Genomic DNA, 20,158 nt, shown 5'->3' with positions numbered 1-20,158 from the left:
CTGTAACAGCCTTTTTGGAACCTCATCTGAAGTTTCAGTGCTTATCTAGGTCCTAGACCCAACCTCCCCATCTTTGGGAGAATTTGATCGAAGTCCAATTTAGATAGGGTTAAACTCCACTGCACCTGGAATTTCCCTCTGAGGGGGTTGGAATGAATGTGGTTCTGTGGTCTGTCCTCAGTCCTTGGATGACTCTGATAATCTGAGCAGGGAAAGCCCTACTAAGATGCAAAGGAAGACAGTCCACCTCCCACTTACATCCAAGTTCTCTAGAACAATGGCTCCAAAATGTTTGCACAACAGAATCACCTGGATACCTTTCAAAAAAACTTGAGATGCAGATCAATAAAATCAGAATCTCTGAGGATGGAACCCAGCATCAGTATTCCTTTAAAATCACACAGATGATTCCAAAGTTCAGTCAAATACAAGAGCAGTGATTTCTTCTAGAACATTGCTTCTTTTACTTTACTCTGCATCAGAATCACCTGGAGGGCTTGTTAAACTACTGTTGTGGGGGCCCTAACCCCAGAGTTTGTGATTTTGGAGGTCTGGAGGAAGGCCCGAGTGTATGTCTAACAAGTTCACAGGACTGCACTTGAGAACCACTCTCTGGAACAGTACTTCTCTCAGACCTTAAATGCACAATGATCATCTGGGGATCTTGTTATAACTGCAAATTTTGATTCAGTTGGTCTTGAATGGGGCCTGGATTCTGCCTTTCCGATAAGCTGAAGGAGATGCCAATGCTGCCCACACCTGTCTTTGGCCTACTGGCTAGGAAGATTTAATATGCAATGTCGTCACCAGGGAGCTTGTTAGAACCACTTCAGACCTATTGAATTTGAAATTGTCTTTTAAAAAAATTCCTCCCCCTTTTTTTTATTAAAGTACAGTCAGTTACAATGTGTCAGTTTCTGGTGTACAGCATAATGTCCCAGTCGTGCATATATATACATATATTTGTTTTATATTCTTTTTCATTAAAGGTTATTACAAGATATTGAATATAGTTCCCTTTGCTATACAGAAGAAATTTATTTTTATCTATTTCTATATATAGTGGTTATCACTTGCAAATCTCAAGCTCCCAAATGCATCCCTTCCCACCCCCTTCCCCCAGTAACCATAGGATTGTTTCCTATGTCTGCGAGTCTGTTTCTGTTTTGTAGATGAGTTCATTACTCCTCTTTTTCCTTTTCTTCTTTTTTTTCTTTCCAGGTTCCACATATAAGTGATATCATATGGTATTTTTCTTTCCTCTTCTGGCTTACTTCACTTAGAATGACAGTCTCTAGGTCCACCCATGAAATTGCTTTTGAACAGTGCTGCATGTTGGAATCATCTGAGGAGTTTTAAAAAATATTGGTGCCTAGGTTCAATCCTGAAGACTTCTATTCAGTGAGTATGGATGTGGCCAGCACATCAGAATTTAAAAGAAAAATAACTCCTCAGAAGGTTGTAGTATGCAGCAGAAATCTTTGAGACAGAGTTACACAATATGGTATTTGTTTTAAAGTACAGTGCAAATCATTGCTGTCCTTTTATGGAATATTCCACTATATTTTAAAATAAGGAGGTCCTCAAGATGAAGATGGTCTCTCCTGGGTCTACGACAGGTATCAGTAAATTCTCACAACATTTACTGTGTTCAAGTTTCAAACGCCTTCTAAAGACATAGCTTCAGGCAGCTACAACAAAATGCCTGGAGTTTCCTGGATGCCTCCCAGGTGCATGCTTCATCTTTATTAACTCCAACATGTGGAGGACCAATGGGGTTCTAGTTACTGGTTACAAAGATGACTCCAATACAATTCCTGCTTTCTAGCTGCTCCCACGATAGTAGAGGAGGTTGAACATTTACATAAAACAATTTAATAATGCAAGGTAGCACTAGTACTGCCAAGGGATTAGAAATATCACCAGATTTCAGAGCTGGGAGAGATTCCCAAAAGCCTTAATGCTCAGAGAGAGTGGATTTTAAACTTGAATTTTGAAAAATAGGAACAAAATATGTAAGCTAAGATTAGGAGAACTGCATTTCAGATAAGGAGGCACAAACTCACCTAGTGGAGAAAGTTCCTGCTGTGTTGGGGAAAAATGAGCTGACCAACTTATATGAAGCAAAGAGGTTAAGTGGAGGTGTCAGACAGGACCATGTTTAAGAGTGCCTTAACTGACACATAGGAGAATTTAAAATTTATATTTTAGGGCATCGGGGATCAATGAAAGTTACTGAGCATTGCGATAGAGTAATCGGTTAAATGTGATGGGACTATCATAGTGGTGGGCTGAAACAGATTTTAAGGTAAAGAACAGCAATGCCAAAATCATCATCTTATTTTTCAAATTTTTTCTCCTCCATTATTAAAAAATTTTACCAGATTTATTCCTGTAGATCCATTTAATATTTTTGGAATGAAGCAAATATATATATATATATATATATATATATATATATATATATATATATATATATATAAACACACACACACACACACACACATTATATATATATATATTTTTTTTTTAAATCAGGATCAGTAAAATAACATTTGAGTTACAGTGTCAGCCTAAATTGAGTGAAATCATGAATGTTCCCTTTGTGGCTTTTTCACTGGCTTTCCACTATTTAAACATAATTGCTCATTAGTATTATGTGCATAGATTTTCAAAAGTGCTTTCCTGTTTTGGTGATTAATAATAATGAAGTGCAAAGCTTTGGTTGACATATCTAAACCATCTCAAGTTGACTTGCGTTGTCTGTGTGTAATTTTAACTGAGAACTAAAGGTTGTGTATTTTCTGGGTGGGGCATTTTGGCTTGGCTGAAAAAATTCTTTTAAGGCTCCCAAATTTATTTATTATAGTTCCATTTTTTTTTACAACTATTTAGACTGTGGTTACTAGAAGTTCTCTTTTATGTCTTAAGAGCACCAATATTTTATAGGCTTACAGCCAGCAGCACCTAAGTACAGATGCTGGCTCTTCTTTGGCTGACTTCATGACCCTGGCAAAACCACATTTCTGAGGTGAATTCAGTGCCCTCATATGTAAAGCTGGAGGCAGAGTACAGGTGTGGAGCATGTATTTTTTTTCCACTGAAGACTTCCGTCATCATGATGGCAGGTCTCATGCCTGTCTTTGACACCACTGCAGTGCCTGGAAGACAGGTGGTGAATCATGAATAAACCTAATAGGCCATAGTGTCAATTTTGGCAACCGAGTGTTTGATGGAAAATTTGCAGAAGATACAAATTTGAAACCTTAAAACATGCAGAGATTTTGGGGAGGATGTGTTTGCCGATTGGTCTGGATTGACACCTGTGCTGCTCACTGAATTCTTCAAATGGACTGTGAGACAAGTCTTCCGTGTAAGACAAATAGGCTGCAGTGAATGAGTGATGACAGGCATTTGCTTTCATTATCAATAGTGATATGCTTCATTTTTCATCTTATGGGGAAAAAAAAGAATCACATTGAATTGACTTGTTAATCATGCAAGTTTTTGAACATCTTTGAAGTAACCTAGGAATATCAGGATTAAAAGCCCATGGCAGGATTTCTGCCAGAGCCAAGGCAAATATTTCTGGTAGCTCTTGCCAAAGAAAGGGGTCATCATGTTGCTCATTTCCACTATATTAAAAATTGACAATGTTTGCTATCAGCCAATGCTTGGAAGGAGAATTTTAAGGCTCTAAGCTCCAAACCACTACTCAGTCCCCTAAGTCAATAAATTCAGGGGGGAAAATAAATCAGACAGTTGAATTTTTGGACCAATTGTTTATAAAATAAGGCATCAGACTGAAAGCACTTAATCAACATAGACTAAAGTATGTTGATTTTTACATTACTTTTATTGTTTCATTTAAAAAATATATAGTCATTTTTGCTTACTGGATCTTAACTATGTAAAATGAAATACATTTTTTTCACCCATAATATTTTAAGAAGTTTAAGTTAAAATATGAGATAAGGATGACCAAGGCATCACCCCCTACCCCCATTATGAAAGCTCTAGATTTAGAGGTTTAATAACAATACCACCAGCACCAATAATACTTTGTGTTTTACTTTTATAGTTTAGCAAGTTTTTTTAAAAGATTAGTATCTTAATTGATCTGCATAGTAAGTTAGTAAAACATTTAGAGCAGACACTAAGGCTCCCAGAGGTTACATTACTTAGAATCACCAAGGTCACAAAGCTGTCAAATGTTAGAATTAGGGCTCATGACCTAGAGCTTTGTCCCCTGGACTAAAGCTTAGTCCTCATTTCAGGACTTCAAGCTAAAGAAGTAGAGACAGTCACTTTTCCCTTAATTTTTGTAAGAAATGCTGTTTTAGAAAGTTAAATTCAGTGACCACAATTGCTTTAGCTTCTCCTGTGCAATGCACTCTGGATAAGAACAAACAAATGAACATATTTCATACTCTGGAAGAATTCCTAGTTTTCAGGGAGGCTCAGGCAAACACATGAAATATGAAAAAGCAACGTGATAAGTGCTGTGTACGGAATGCTGTGGAATTAGGATGAGGGAACAATTAATTTGCCTGACTGAATACCGTGTCATACCATAATTTATAACTGCTTTTGTGTTGGAGGATTTAAGAGCTGAGACTATCTCCTAGTTTGCTGATTATTCAATAATAACATTTTCCTGTTGAAAATGGGGAGGGGGAAGAACTGACCTTATTAAAGGATAAATAATTGCTAGGAATAAATACTAATTTCATGACTAATAAAAAAAACAATTGAATGACCTACAAAAATTATCATAAACTTTGCAATTACAAATGTTATTGCGAGAAACTATAGGATTCAAGGGGAAAATAACCCAGTACCAACTTAATTTTAGGTTAAGATTTTGTTGAATGGGGTGTTATTCACATTTGAACAAAGCATCTTTATTGAGAACGTTTTGAAGTGTGGGAAATGGTTTGAATTTTTGAGACAATCTTATTGAGAGTGCACAGATTATAAACCCAAGTTTCTCTATTCTATCTTAGTATATTGCATTATAAATTTATTTGGGGTTTTAGCGGGTCATAAAATACGTTTCTTTTCATTGCCTATTTTGCAGATCAACCCAGAGTTTCAAAATACAAATGTACCCTTTTATATCTGTTCATTATTACAAGCAATAAGAATCTGTCCTTAGAAGTTACTTGAGAGGATACTGGCTTTACCTGCTGTAAAGAAGAGTTTGTAATGAACTTTTGTCTCCTCTCTCCTTCCCTCCTTCCCTCCTCCCCTCCCTCCCTCCCTATCTCCCTATTTCGCTTCCTCTTCTTCTTTGCATCTTCACTGATTGTCACATTAAATGCTTTCTGATGTGTTTTGGATTGCTTGTACTTTTTTGCCACTGGGATAACTTGTGTGGATAATAGGTCGAAATCAAGTTGAATAAGAACATAGCACTTTTATTTCACTTAGCAGACAGAGAAAGATAAAGATTATATTTTACTTATATGTGGCATCTAAAAAATAAAACAAACTAGAGACTATAACAAAAAAGAAACAGACTGTAGTTACAGATAGAACAAACTGGTGGTTACCAGTGGGGAGAGGATAGGGGGAGGGGCAAGATAGGAGTAGGAGATTAAGAGGCACAAACTTTTATGTGCAAAATAAATAAACTACAAGGATGTATTGTACAACATAGAGAATATAGCCAGTATTTTGTAGTAAGTATAAAAAGAATATAATTGTTAAAAATTTTGAATCACTATGTTATATGCCTATAACTTATGTAATATTTTATATCAACTATATTTCAATAGGAAATGAAAAGAACAAGACCTAGCTCACAGAGCTGTCCCCAAAATTAAAATAAAAAGGGACATAGCACTCTTACACAGTTCTTTTTTCCAGTCCAATTTAATTGTACAAGATGTCTGGTATCTTGGTTGTAAAAGATTCCCCAGACTCTCCCCTTCCTCTTCATTTTCTCCAAAACCTTCATCACCCTACACACACACACACACACACACACACACACACAGACACACACACATACACACACAGATGCACACACACACACACCACACACACACACACACACACCAGCCCCATGCACCCTATGCTCTACCCTCTCAAACTTCGAATCACATGGGCTTTCTGGGTTTCCTTTTAGTTTCCATATTTGAATATATTCTATGTGTGGTAAATATTATCTGTGATTTTTTTCTTACTTGATTAATTATCGAAATATGATCTAGAAAAGCTATGAATAAGCAGACTTAAAGAGGAACCACTACTGATTCATTTATCTATTTGGCAAATATTGAATAGTGGCTTCTAAGACCAAGAGGCTGTGCTAGGCATTGAGGGTAATAATAAAAGTTTCCTGTGCCTTCAACTTGCCCACAGAAGAGTGAGAGCCTCAGAGAGACTCATGGATGAAGGTGTATTCCCCAGGGACCACATCTGTTGGATGTGTCACTATTTTCCTAGTCTAAGTACAGCATGGGGCCTATACTAAATGCTCAACAAATATTTATGGAAAGAATAAATGACATTTGAATCAAGGACATCACAGAGATATTTATGAGGAACTATGTGAGAGTTAGCTAATAACTAAGATTGTGGAATCTCACCCCAAAGTTTTGGATGGCACTGTTCATTCCTTTTATTTATTTACTTTGTTCCCCTGCCCTGCCCCCAATTAGAACTCCTTGTATCTTGAAATAAAGTCAGATAGTCAAGTATTTAGTTTTTTTCTTTAAGCAACATTCTGCATGTCAAAATAGCTAGCCTTTTCTCAGATGCCTGAAAATAAAGTAGACATTCAAGGAATATAATCTCTTTAGTTTTTCCTTTCTCATGAGTTACTTTTCTTTCATTCTCTACTTCCACTTAAACTTCAACCTGACACTGATTTAAGTTTTGTAGGTCTTAAAACTTACATATTTTGGGGCCCCCATTTGAAAAAATAAGTAAATATAGTATAGTGAAATGAAATTTAGGTACAAAAATGAGTAAGGTGAGAAAATTAATCACAAAAGATTACATTTTAAAGAGCTGAAACCTATCACAAAAGAGATAAAGTCCGAGGAAATAATAAAATACTTTAATTAGTTATTTGATGGGTACAAGTCTGTACATTTATTTTCCATTATTTTGTATATATAATCTTTGATCATCTTTTCATAGAACACTTTTATGTTACTTGTAGAAAAATAATTCAATCTTTTCCTATAGCATGATTAATCAAAATCGATCCTTTATTATTATTTTTAACTTACAGAAGTTTAGCTTCATAACTTTTAACTGCTCATTTTATGTACATGTTGAGGATGGTTATCAAATTTGAGAATTTTTTGGTAATAAGATTTCAGGGCATTTCAAATGCCACCACCCAGCTCCCCCAGTGAATAACTTTTGCTACTCATTTATACGTTACTACAATAATGCTGTGTATCCAACAATCACATAGCCTCACTTGCGTGCGGGAGTAATGTTGATGTCTCCGGTGTTTGAGGTCTGATCTTGTCTGGGTTACAGATCTGGGGGTCAACTATCCACTGGTTAATCTAGAAGTGCTATTTTCCTTATATCAAGAGGGAGTAAGAAGTAGTCGCTCATGTGATTAAATTTTGGACTCTCCAGATCCAGACTACCTGAGTTTGACATCTGAATCTTCCACTGAGGAGCTTAAACCCTCTGTACCTCATAATCCTCATCAGTGGCCCTGACAGTGCCTACTTTATCTGTTTTTATGAGAATTAAACCTTTGACTAGAACTGTACCTATGATAACTGATGTATGTCTTTTTGTTAAGTACATAATAAATTTTAAGACATGGACTCCTGAGGCAGCTCTGTTATGCTCTAGTCATCTTCCATCCTTTACCTGGGACCAGTGGGTTGGTCTGTGCATGTTCCTCTCAATGTAGTGGCAGAGGGGAAATGCACAAACTGGCCTACACGAGCCCTTTCTCGAATCTGCTTGTGTCTGCTAACAGCCTATTGGCCAATAGAAGTCACATGGCTGAGCACAGTTGTAAGGGATAGGGCAGAATGTCCTTCCAGAGCATTGCACATTTATATGGCAGAGCACATAGATACAGGGAGAAGTGGAGACTTGGATGTATCAATGCAGTTCGTCTACTAGTTCCTTTTTTAACCATTACCTTCTCTATTTAAAAACAGCTTTATTGAAGTATAATTGATACACCAAAAGATCCCTGATTATTTAATATATACAATCTGATAAGTTTTGACATATGCATACACTTATGAAACCATCACTACAATCAAGGTTATAAACATAGCCATTAATTCCAAAACCTTTCTCATGTCCCCCTGCTTTTTTTTTTTTCTTGTAAGAACACTTAACATGAGATCTACTCTCTTAACAAATTTTTTAAGTGCATAGTATAGTATTGGTAACTCTAGGTACTGTGTTGTATAGCAAATTTCTAGAACTTATTCGTCTTGCCTAGGTGAAACTTTATAACCATTGAGCAACAACTACCCATTTCTCCCTCCCTTTAGTTTCTGATAGCTGCCTTTCTGCTCTCCACTTCCATGAATTTGATTATTTTAGATGCTTCATATCATTGGGATACTGCAATATTTGTTTTTCCAGGAGTGGCATATTTCACTTAGTATGGTGGCCTCCAGGTTTATCTACGTTGTTGCATATGACAGGATTCCTTTCCTTTTAATGCTAATTAATATTCCATTATATGTTTATATCACATTTTCTTTATCCACTCATCCATCCACGGACACTTAAGTTGTTTCCATGTTTTGGTGATTGTGAATGATGCTGCAGTGAACATAGGAGGGCAGACATAGCCCCCAGATCCTGACTTCAGTTCTTTTGGCTATATCCCAGGAATGGAATTACTAGATCATGTAGTGGTTCTAGATCTAATTTTTTGAAGATTTCCATACTCTTTTCATAATAGCCGCACCATTTTACATTCCTACCAACAGTGCACAAAGTTTCCAATTTCTCCATATCCTCATTAACACTTGCTATATTCTATTTGTCTTTTTTTCTTTTTTTTTTTTTTTTTTGGATAATAGTCATTCTAACTGGTGATAATCTCGTGGTTTTGATTTGTATTTCCCTGATAATTAGTGATGTTGAGCATTTTCCATGTGCCTATTCATTGTTTGTATATAATCTTTGGAGAAATGTCTTAGTCAAGTCTTTAGCCCATGGATATTTCTGCTTTTTTTTTTTTTTTTTGCTATTGAGTTCTACTTAAGTATTTAGGATATTAACTCTTTATCAGATGCATGGTTTGCAGATATTTTCTCCCATTCCTTAGGTTGCCTTTTCATTCTGTTGATTGCTTCCTTTGCTGTGCCAAAGCTTTTAAGTTTGATGTAGTCCCACCTGTCTATTTTTGCTTTTGTTGCCTGAGCTTCTGGTGTCATACTCAAGAAATCACTGCCAAAATCAATGTCACGAAGCTTTTCCCCTATGTTTTCTTCCAGCACTTTTACAGTTTCAGGTGTTATGTTTAGATCTATAATCCATTTTGAATTGACTTTTGTGTGTGATACATAATAAGGGTCCAATTTCATCCTTTTAGATGTGGATATCCAGTTTTCCTAACACCATTTGTTCAATAAACTACACTTTCCCTTTATTATCTTTTTTAAAATAACCATTTCCACTTCATTGTTTCATTTTTCAAAATATAAGAGTCAGATTTACATAAAGTTTAGTATGAGACACTATTTGGGAAGGATGAGATTGAAATGCTCAAATGTCACATTAGATGTTTGTGTTCTTATTTGTCTTTAGTCAATGAATGTTTACTGGGATCTTTAATAGAAGCAGAATAGATATTACCCTGCTTATTTATTATCTGTCTCCTTTTCTCTTTCTCTCTGTGTTTCTGTCTCTTTCTCTCTTCCTCCCCCATTCACTCCCTTTTCCCATATTATGCAAGTGTGATTTAGACGTGATCCTTACTTTGGAAAGCTTATGAACTAGTTGTGGTTGGGAAACAAAATACATTTTTAAGGAAGAAAATTAAAAATTGTGATTAAATATAGTCTGGATCTAGGGCCAGGACAGCTGAGAAGTGAGAGAGAAGCGCTTGATCTTTGGTGTATCATTTCAAGCACAGCAGGGGATTCAGTATGAAGATGTGGGGAATGACATTCCCAGCAGAGACTGTGTAGAAAGCAAAAACACAAGGTTAAAAGGTAGGAAGAGGAAGATCAAATTACTAGAAGCAGTAAGTAAGTATATTAATGTGAGTAGTGCCATGTAGCAGAAATGTATGCTGTGTCTATTTTTATATATATAACCTTGAATATTTGGCTGAGATGCTTTAAGTTTTTAATTTCTTTTTTATCTTAAAAACACTTTTATTCTAATAAGAAAACCTAAGATTCTAGGAATAATTTTTTGGGTCATGTCTTTTCATGACGCTTATAATCAATAACATTTATTAAATATAAGATATGTACATAGCACTGGAGACATTGCAGAGACACTCAAGAGTCTTGCATTTTAAGGATGGAGACAGGTGTGTAAACAAATAACTATAGTACTCTGTTCCAAATGCCGTTAAACAGAGATATATCCATGAAATAAACAACTATGGAAAAGGAAACAACTATCTCTGAAGGGTTAGAGTAGGACTTATGATGTGGTTAAATAGAAAAGACAGGCTTCCCAAAAAGAGAAGACAAAAGAAAGAAAGAAAAAAAAACCCCAGCCTAGTGGAAATCAAGGGGGGAACCTAGGAAATGGCAGAAAACTCTGTGAAGCTGCTTATGATGAATGGGATGAATGACAGGTGATAAACTGGTAGCGTGGCTTCGATCTAGGTTATAAAGAGTGTTGAGGGTCAGAGTAAATACTTTGGATCCATCTTGTAGACAATGAGTATTCACTAGAGCAATTATGCAGGGGACTAAAGCAGGGAAATGGCAGGAATAGGTGCTTGGGACCTGGAAGAATGGCGTGACCCACTTACTATGAATTGGGACAGTGGCTTTGAGGATGGAGAGGAAAACTGGAGATTCAGGAGGAATCTCACTGAGTAAGAAAAGGCTCGTGTGAGCTAGAGCCAGTGTGCTATGCTGGAGATAAATTATACATAAGGGTAAGTCATTTGCCAGTTTTTAAGATTGTAGGGGCAGATTCAGACCCTCCCAAAGGGAACAGCTTTTAGCTTTTACCACTAAAGACTCTCGTTGCAAATTGTTTACTGATTTTTTTCTTAAAAATAGACTTGCTAAGTCTCCCAAAGCATACCATCTAAAAGCCATTATCACCTTATGGTTCATATAAAACTTTCACACAGGTTTCTTGTTTTTGTCCCTACCTAACTTTAGTAGTTTTCTCACTCCCCTCAGATAGGAAAAGCTTTATAGTTGCTTTTTTTAGACTCCTATTTTAGCTAAATGAACCAATGTTCTTAGCATTTGTCCTGGGAAATCTTTACTATCGAAAGATGTTATGCACAATTTGGGATTTCATTTCTCTTTCTCATAAGAACCATCATTGAACTTGATATCTTCCAGTGGTTGCATTTATTTTGCAACATCTAAGTACCTTACATGTAGTTTGTACCTTACAGTTGGTTAATTCTGCTTTCATTAACAATCTCTATCAGTTAGTATTCAGGCTGGCTCTGTGTGGCAGAGGCCAAAATAACAAGAACTTATTTTTCTCACATAAAAGCTAGACCTGGGTAATTGAAAGTTGGACTGCTGCCATTGCTCTACGAAGTCCTCGGGGACCCAAGTCCTTGCCTGCCACCACTCCCTCAAGAGTGGCTCTTGTTTTCATGGCCTGAGGTGATCTGGACACCCCACCCCCATCCCCATCTAAACAGCAATAAGGCAAAGGGTAAGAGGGCAAAGGACAACTATAAGTTGTTTTTAAGGGAGGGGTCTTCACGAGTACAAAGACCTTTCTGCCTGCATCTCACTGGCCAGTATTGAGTCCATAGCCACAGTTGGTTACAGGATATGTAGGGGAACGTAGACAAAGTGTCTATTACTTTCCAAGAAGGTGAGGATGGATATTAGGTGAAATTAAACTTAAAAGGGACAGAGGAGGAAATGGGATATTTTGGATAGATAACCACATTAGAGAGCCAGAAAAAATCTTTGTTCAGTTGCATTTCCACCTGGGTTACCTCTCTGAACCTGTTTGTGCTCAAAATACTAGGATGATCATTCTGTCCTAAATTCTGCATAATTTTTGTGGTTGAGGGTCAAATGCAATGATGAACTTATCAACATTATCTTGTGTTGCACAAAGATAAAGTATTAATTTTAAATTATGAAGCAATTTTCTTAATATAAACTCAATAGATATTAGTGGGGTGATATGTAAGTATCAGACCCTATGGTAATGTTACCTATAAAACAGAAGAATCATATATTAATGACAAACAGCTCTTAGAGAGAGAGAACATATCTCTGTTTATGAAACACTTTTAAGAACATGATAATACATTTGATTCTTCTGTCAATTCTGTGCAGTTTAGGATTATCATGTTCATTTTATAGATAGGAAAAATAAAGCAGAGAGGTTACATGAATGGTGCAAAGCCACATAGCTTCTGAGTGGTGAGTTTAGAAACTATGTTGTCTGCATATCTCTCCCACTTTTTTGTAATCTGTGTTGCTGCTTGAATCCGTGTATGACACACATCTTGTTGCCCATTTGGTAAAGTCTAGATCTCTAAGATTAGAGTGACAGACTCTCAGTTATTTATCCCTACTTATCTACATGGTTTTCTTTCCTATTTCTCCCCATTATGTATCAAATCCTCCAATCTGCCAGTTCCTTCCTGTACACATACATTGCTTCCTGTCCCACTGAAGTGTTTCTGATCTTAGCTTACTTAATTTCTGTCCTCTTTTTAAGTGTCACCTTGGGTCTCCTCTTCTCATATGATGCATTTTTTGAATACTTCAGGCCAGACAGATCTTCCATTTTCCTGAACTCCTGTAACATAGGGAATATATATAGAATGCATATATTATGTTTAATTATAGAAATGCATTATACACTGTATCAGATTATTCCATATGTCTTAGCTTTCTCTTCCCAACTAGACTTTAAGGTCTTGTACTACTTAAGTTATTTCGGTAGCATAAAGACAGTGGTAAGAACATAGAAGGGACAAAAACTAGTATACATTCAGATTGATCTGGCTATTAATTCTCAAGCATTTGCTAAGATCTAGTCTCAACTTTCATGACAAAAGAAGAAAAAGGTTCTAAGAGGCAAAGAGATGGGTCCAATGTCAAACATCTAGGAATTGAATCACGCTATACTAAACCTGTGGTCTAAAGCTTGATCCTTTACAACTATCAAATGACTAAAACCAAATACTGTAATAATCTTATTTATCTTCTGGTATTTGAATACCTTCTCTGAGTAGACAAATAGACTGTTGTATGTTTTCAGTGATGGACAACCCAAATACTTAAAGCGTGTTCACATTTCATCTTGGGATATTGAGTGAAATTTATGAAGTTAATTTTTAATGGTTTTGTGCATAAATATACAAATATATGTATGTATTTCCCAAGATATAAAATATGTCCATTAGAGCTTAAGCTGTCTATAAATCATTGATCCATCTGTTTATCTATCTACATTTGCATGTAAAAATTGAAATATAAAGAGAACTGTTCTCTGGCCATTAGTGTGGTTAGGAACGAGTCAGTGGTTTTTGTAATCAACTTGTGTGCTCAAGACAGTGTTCAGGACCACAAGGAAAAGACTGAAAACAACAAGCCACAGTGAATGTTATAAAGATCATATTTTATTATTATTTATGACTACAAACACATTTTCTATGGTTGAGAGTTTTTTGGCTCAAATTATTTGTTTGTTTTTTTAAAAAAAAAGTCATCTTACACTGTGTGAATGCATGTTCGTTTTGTAGAGCAGAGGCCCTGGGCTCTCAGATCCATGTGGGGGCCACAGAGACCTGATGATATAGTCCCTTTATTGCAAATGCGTTGATGTGATTTACCTGAAAGTCACATGGGTAAGTAACTATGGTGCAAAGACGAGAAGCCAGTTCTCCTCACTCTTAGAGCTCTTCTCTGTCTCTCTCTTTTTCTGCTACTTTCAATTCATAGATTTTAATCCTCAGAAGAGTCATCTTAAGAAGCAAGATGATTTATTCAAAAGGTTGTTGATCCTTTCCTCTCTGTCTTCTTTTTTCTTGCCTAGCCCTCTTCAATCTAATTCCTGTGGGCCTGCGTGTGGTGGCCATCCAAGGGGTGAAGGCCAGCCTCTATGTGGCCATGAACGGTGAAGGCTATCTGTACAGCTCAGTAAGTACCTGGCTGTGTGTGTGTGTGTGCACAGAAGCTGGTGTTGAGAGGTAATGAAGCGACCGTTCTTTCAGAGAAGAAAATTACAAGTTGAAGTCATTTTGTATTTCCTGACCCAGTATGTCAGGATTATTATGAGGATTTTATAATGTACAATGTTAAAGATCATACCTTGTTGAGAAATACCTGAGACTGTGCAGTGTAAATTCTCTTTGTCTCACCTCCACGTCTAAAGGATAAGCTGTCTTTTGAATTTTACCTTTCTGTTTAATTCAGTGGGTAAGACACTTTTCCTTTCTCCTGCTAGTTCTCCGTAAAGCACAAAGGATGGTTTAAGAAGCTAAATTCTCGAATTTGTCTGGGAGTCTTCTCTGACTTATTGCGGTGAAAAAACTTTCAGAATAGATGTGTTTTTGTTTGTATTTAATAAAACTGTGTAGTGCATAATATGTCAGATTCCCCAGATAACTGGTCACTTCAAAGTCAATGTGAGTTGATAGAATGAACTTAGGAATCGGGGCTGGGATATTTGAGTTTTATTTGCATTTCAGCAACAATTTTCTTTTGGGAAAGTCACCTCCTCTCTTTGAATGTCTGGACCTTTAAAATGAGCGTGTTGGACCCCATGTTGTCTCACATCTCTTTTAAATCTAAAACTGACAAAATTAGGCAGCTTCAGTGGCTATATTATGAGCCCTTATGTATTTTAAAGTAGTTAACAGTCTCACTCTCAAGATAATAATTTGTGCATTAAGAGAATGCAGCTGCACTGTATCTTGTATATAAAATTCCTTTTCTGCCCTAAGGGGATTACCTCTTCGTAGTTCATGAAGAAATATTCTTGAAAATCATAATTACAGATTTCCACCCTTTCTATGATCTCAGTAAACAAGACAAGGTTATTCAGGAAGTTCACTTATGCCTACTAGATTCTCAATTAATTATTGAATAGCTTTTATTAAGCTTTTTCCACATTCAATGAAATGAATCTCTGGTACACTGCTTGCTTATTAGTAATACATCAGTCATTCATATTAGAATTCTTAAAGTTGGTATTTTACTCCTGAACGTACTCATATCTGAATATGCATTTATATACCAGATGTGTGCATACACATTTTTTCAATGGTTCTACTCAAAATAATACTTAAATATGGATACATTTTGGGTCAAAACAATGGGCTTTCATTCTTAATGTGTCAAAATTCAAACAGTTCTTAATATTCAGTTATTGGGAGCCTGTATTTTAAATGTGAGAATTAAAAAAAGAAGAAGAAAGATAACAGGTATTGTTTTGATTAATTCTAGTTAGTTAAAATTTAAAAAACATTTTTTTCAATGTAATACAAGCTAACACATTTAGGTGATCTTAGGATAGTGTTGATTTAAGAATTTAATCAGTCATCAGACAGCTAAAGGTAGACTATATTTATAAGTTCATTATTCATTTTTATATTTATTTAAAAGGTCATAATTCCACAAAAACAGCACAGTTCAAATTTTTGAATAAGAATTCATTTCCAAAGGTCTGAGAAGAAGAAAAACACAGAGTTTAACAGTATTGTAGCAGGAGGCAGTTGTGTTGGGGTGAGTGTGTGTGTGTGTGTGTGTTTGAAAGGGATGGGGTCACTCATATTGGGTACAATCCCCAAGTTTCTGGCAGAGGAGCCTGGGTGTTTAGCATGACATAACTGAACTTCCTATCTGTCAGCATTTTTAGAGATGCAGTCTTTCTATCTTTCTTACTCAGAACTAGGCTTAAGATACTGGGGGCTTGAGCTCATAGGAGAGGTTTTAAGAGCCTCTCTTGACTAGGGAATTGTACTGTAGGCGCTTTTTTGTAAAGGCGCTAACGCCTTAGTAAAGCCAACAATCACCTATTGCATTACCTGCTTTGGGTATCTAGAGTTTCAGTCTTCCTCTAGCTTAAATTTGCATCATACCGCGAATTGCAACGCTTTTCCCTGTATGGTACTGTGAGGCTACTGGAACAATTTTTCTTAATTATAAGCCTGGCATCAATGACCTAGATCATCTGGATCCCTATTCAGAATCACTCTTTCTGGCTAGGACTAACAACTAGGAAATGCTGGGTTTTAATTTTAAACAGTAAGCATAGACCTGAAGATTTTATTATAGGACTAAAGGTGGGGGCAGTACTGGGGAGAGGCAGACCTGAAAGAGAATTGGGTATCAAGACTTCATTATCCTTGTCTTACGGCTTGTCTGTGTGGCATGTCTCAGCAAGAGAGCAGGAGCATGGCTGGAAGCCTTGCGGTGAATTCAGAACAAGCTGTCATAGGCTTTCCTGAGGTGCTTTTAGGACACATAAAGGCTTGAAGTTATTTGAAAAGCAGTTGCCTACTTCATGTTAAACAGTGTAGCTGAGCACATGAATAAAGGCCATACCTGGAATTTATGGTGAGGGCGGGAGTTCCCGTGGTATGTCTCTGAGGGCAAGCCCCAGAGGTCCTAAAGAAGCAATCTTAGACTCCGAGAGAAATTCACAAATGGTATCAGAATTCATATTTTAGCTAAGAATTAATTCTTTTGTTACTTCTGATCCGCTTCCCACCCTTACAAAAGAAGAGAGTAGTAAAAATGGAGTGACAGGTAGCATAGAGCTGAAGTTTCAGGATGCATTCTGAAAATCTTTGTTTTAAATGTGAGTTTAATCTATAAGCCTTCATTGAGATTGTTGATGCTTCTCAATTTGTTTTTACCATTGTTGTTTGTATTTTTTATTGCTTCTATTTTCTTTTTTCTTTTCTTTCATTATTGAAACATTTTGCTCTTCTATCTTTATTCTTCTGCTTAGTTTATAAATACAGGTTATAGTTCTAGTCCTTTAGTCATTTACAGTTTTCTTAACATACATACGTAAGTATACAACTTGCTAAATAATAAAACATATTATTTATTTCTGTCCTTTCAAACAGCTGTTAGACCTTAGTATGTTTTCTTGCCTGGTAAACACCACCGCCCTTCTCACCAGTTGGATTATTTACACTTTAAAATAAAATCATATGCACAATTAGTTATTATTCTGTACTAAAAGTTAACTTTATCAGTCTTTAAAATAATTTCTACGCATGTAGGTTTTGTTTTTGTGTGTATCAAATTTGGTCCCTCTGAGTTTACTTTTCTTCTGTACGAAATGTGCCATTGAGTTTTGGGTGTGGGTCTGTAGATGGTGACCTCCATTCTTCCTGGTATCTGCGAAAATGCCTTCTTTCCACGTTCACTCTTGAATTAGAGTTTAGAGAGTTATACAGTTCTTAGTAGACCTAGATTTCCCCCAGCACTTTGAAAATTATATTCCATTGGCTTCTGGGGTCTGTTGTTGACTGGGAGAAGTTTGCTGACTATTTAATATTCTTTCCTTTGTAGGTAATCTATATGGAAAATTTAAAGGATTTTTTTTTATTGTCTTCATACTTCATGTTCTGCAAATTCACTGTTATGTCGAGTTGTAAATCTTTATTAATTTATCTTGTTAGAATTTCAGAATGCACTTTTAATCTAAAGAATCATACTTTTTTAATTCTGGAAAATATCAACTCTTCCCATATACATTTTGTTTCTCTATTATAATTTTCAGTCTCTTGTGCTGATATTAAATGACTTTTGTTAGAAATGTTCATATTTATCTACTCTAAAAATGGTGCCATCTGTTTTGTGATTTTGATCACTGTGTTTTAAATTTTTGGTTGTCTGATGGTTTCCATTCCATGTCTACCTAATCTTGATTGATTTCTTCCTGTTTTTACTATCTGGATCTTTTTACAGAATTTCATTAACTCATTTATCTCTCTGAGCATTCTTATAATACTTGTCAGATTTTTCCATAAAGTTAATTTCTCTTGTAATGAATTCATGTTTCAATCATTGTTTTTGTTGGCTGTCATTTTTAGAATTACATTGAAATTATATTAGAATTTAGAATAAATTCTTCATGTGTTTGGAATTTTGGTCTGCAGGCACATTTCTCTCTTTCTTTCTTTCTCCATGATCTTCTTCCTTTGAAGCCAGCCCTTGTTTTCTATCAGAATTTTGGTTGCTGCTCTCCAGCCTCCAGTGGCCCTATAGAATAAGATTTTAAGGGTCATTTCAAAACTACTCTCCTAGGATAACACTGAGGTTAGGGAAGAGGGTTTGGTCTAGTTCCTCTCATTGTGAGGTTGTGTCTATCACTGTATCTTGCTTAAAATAGTAGCAGCATTTAAAAAAACCATAGTTGATGTACAGTATTATATTGGTTTCAGGTGAACTACACAGTAATTCAAAATTCACATACATTAGAAATGATCACCATGTTAAGTCTAGTTATCATCTGTCTCCATACACAGTGATTACAGTATTATTAACCATACTCCTTATGGTGGTTGTTCCATCCTTGTGTCTCATTTATTTTATAATTGGAAGTTTGTACCCCTTAATCCCCTTCACTTATTTTACCCAACCCTACACCCCCTCCCATCTGACAATCCCTGGTGTGTTCTCTGTGTCTATGAGTCTGTCTTTGCTTTGTTTTGATTGTTTTGTTTTTTAGATTCCATATATAAGTGAGATTGTATGATATTTGTCTTTCTCTATCTGATTTCTTTCACTTAGCGTAATACTCTCTAGACCCATCCATGTAGTTCCAAATGGAAAAATTTAGTGTCTTAAATGTTCCATTTATGTATTTATACCACATTTTTTTCATCCAGTCATCTGTTGATGGACACTTAGTAAGCTGTTTCCATATCTTGGCTATTGTAAATAATGTTGCAGTGAACATTGGGGTGTATATCTTTTTGAATTAGTGTTTTTATTTCCTGTAAGTAAATACCCAGAAGTGAAATTGCTGGATCATATAGGAGTTCTGTCTTTTTTTTTTTTTTTTTGTGGAAACTTCATACTGTTTTCCACAGTAGCTGCAGCAGTTTACACTCCCACCAACAGTGCATGAGAGTTCCCTTTTCTCCATATTTTCACTACACTTGTTTTTTGTTTTTGTTTTTTTTTGATGATAGCCATTCAGACATGTGTGAGGTATCACTGTAGTGTTGATTTGCATTGCTCTAATGATAAGTAATGGTGAAAAGTAGTAGCATTTTTTATTTCAGCCTTTCAGAGTTGTAGCAGGAAAACTATTCCAGCCCCTGGTATGAGCAGATAGCCTGACTCTGGTCCTTTATTCTACACCAAGGACTTTTATTCCCATTGACCTGGCCACAGTGGAACTCGAGGTCATATTACCTCCTTCAGGTCGTGAAGCCCAGTAGGCCTGCAGCTGCAGCCTGCTCAGTGTTTTGTGCTTCCTTTCCCTAGGGAAGATTAGCTTGATATGATCCTGATGATGTCATTTCCGTCCTATATTGCCAAAGCCAACAGCATGAAACTTGTTGCCTATGTTTTCTTCTTTTATATTTTTAGGTCTTACATTTCAGTTTTTAATTTCTTTCGAGTTAAATTTTGTGTGTGATATAAGTATATACCTGTATATGTGAGGTAGGTCAAGAAAAGGAAATTCTAATTGAGTGTTCATTTAATAATTTTTTTAATTGACATATAGTTGATTTACAATGTTGTGTAAGTTTCAGATACATGGCAAAGTGATTCAGTTATACAGATACAGAGATAGATAGATAGATAGATAGATAGATAGATAGATAGATAGATAGATAGATAGATATTCTTTTTTCAGGTTCTTTTCCATTATAAGTTATTACAAGATATTGAATATAGTTCTCTGTGCTCTACACACGTTCTATATGTCCTTGTTGTTTATCTCTTTCAATGTTCATTTTTAAAATTAGCATTGCTTATCCTATTTGCTCTTGCAGTTAAGGATGTGTCACTCCATACTGTTACAACATTAATGTCAA

General features: G+C 35.9%; 1 protein-coding gene across 6 annotated transcripts in view; it reads left to right on the top strand.

Moving 5' to 3' along the window:
* The window catches only part of FGF12 (fibroblast growth factor 12), a 502,610-nt gene that overhangs the window by 330,544 nt on the left and 151,908 nt on the right, over positions 1–20,158 (top strand). For all 6 annotated transcript variants that reach the window (XM_006200956.4, XM_006200955.4, XM_006200954.4 and 3 more), the window contains one exon: positions 14,182–14,285. In XM_006200956.4, coding sequence (XP_006201018.1) covers positions 14,182–14,285 — 104 coding nt within the window. The remainder of the gene's footprint in view (positions 1–14,181; positions 14,286–20,158) is intronic.

The sequence above is a fragment of the Vicugna pacos genome, chromosome 1, assembly GCF_048564905.1.
Source record: "Vicugna pacos chromosome 1, VicPac4, whole genome shotgun sequence".
Lineage (NCBI taxonomy): Eukaryota > Metazoa > Chordata > Mammalia > Artiodactyla > Camelidae > Vicugna > Vicugna pacos.
Note: the sequence above shows the minus strand (reverse complement) of the source record. Positions and strands in the feature narration are given on the sequence as shown.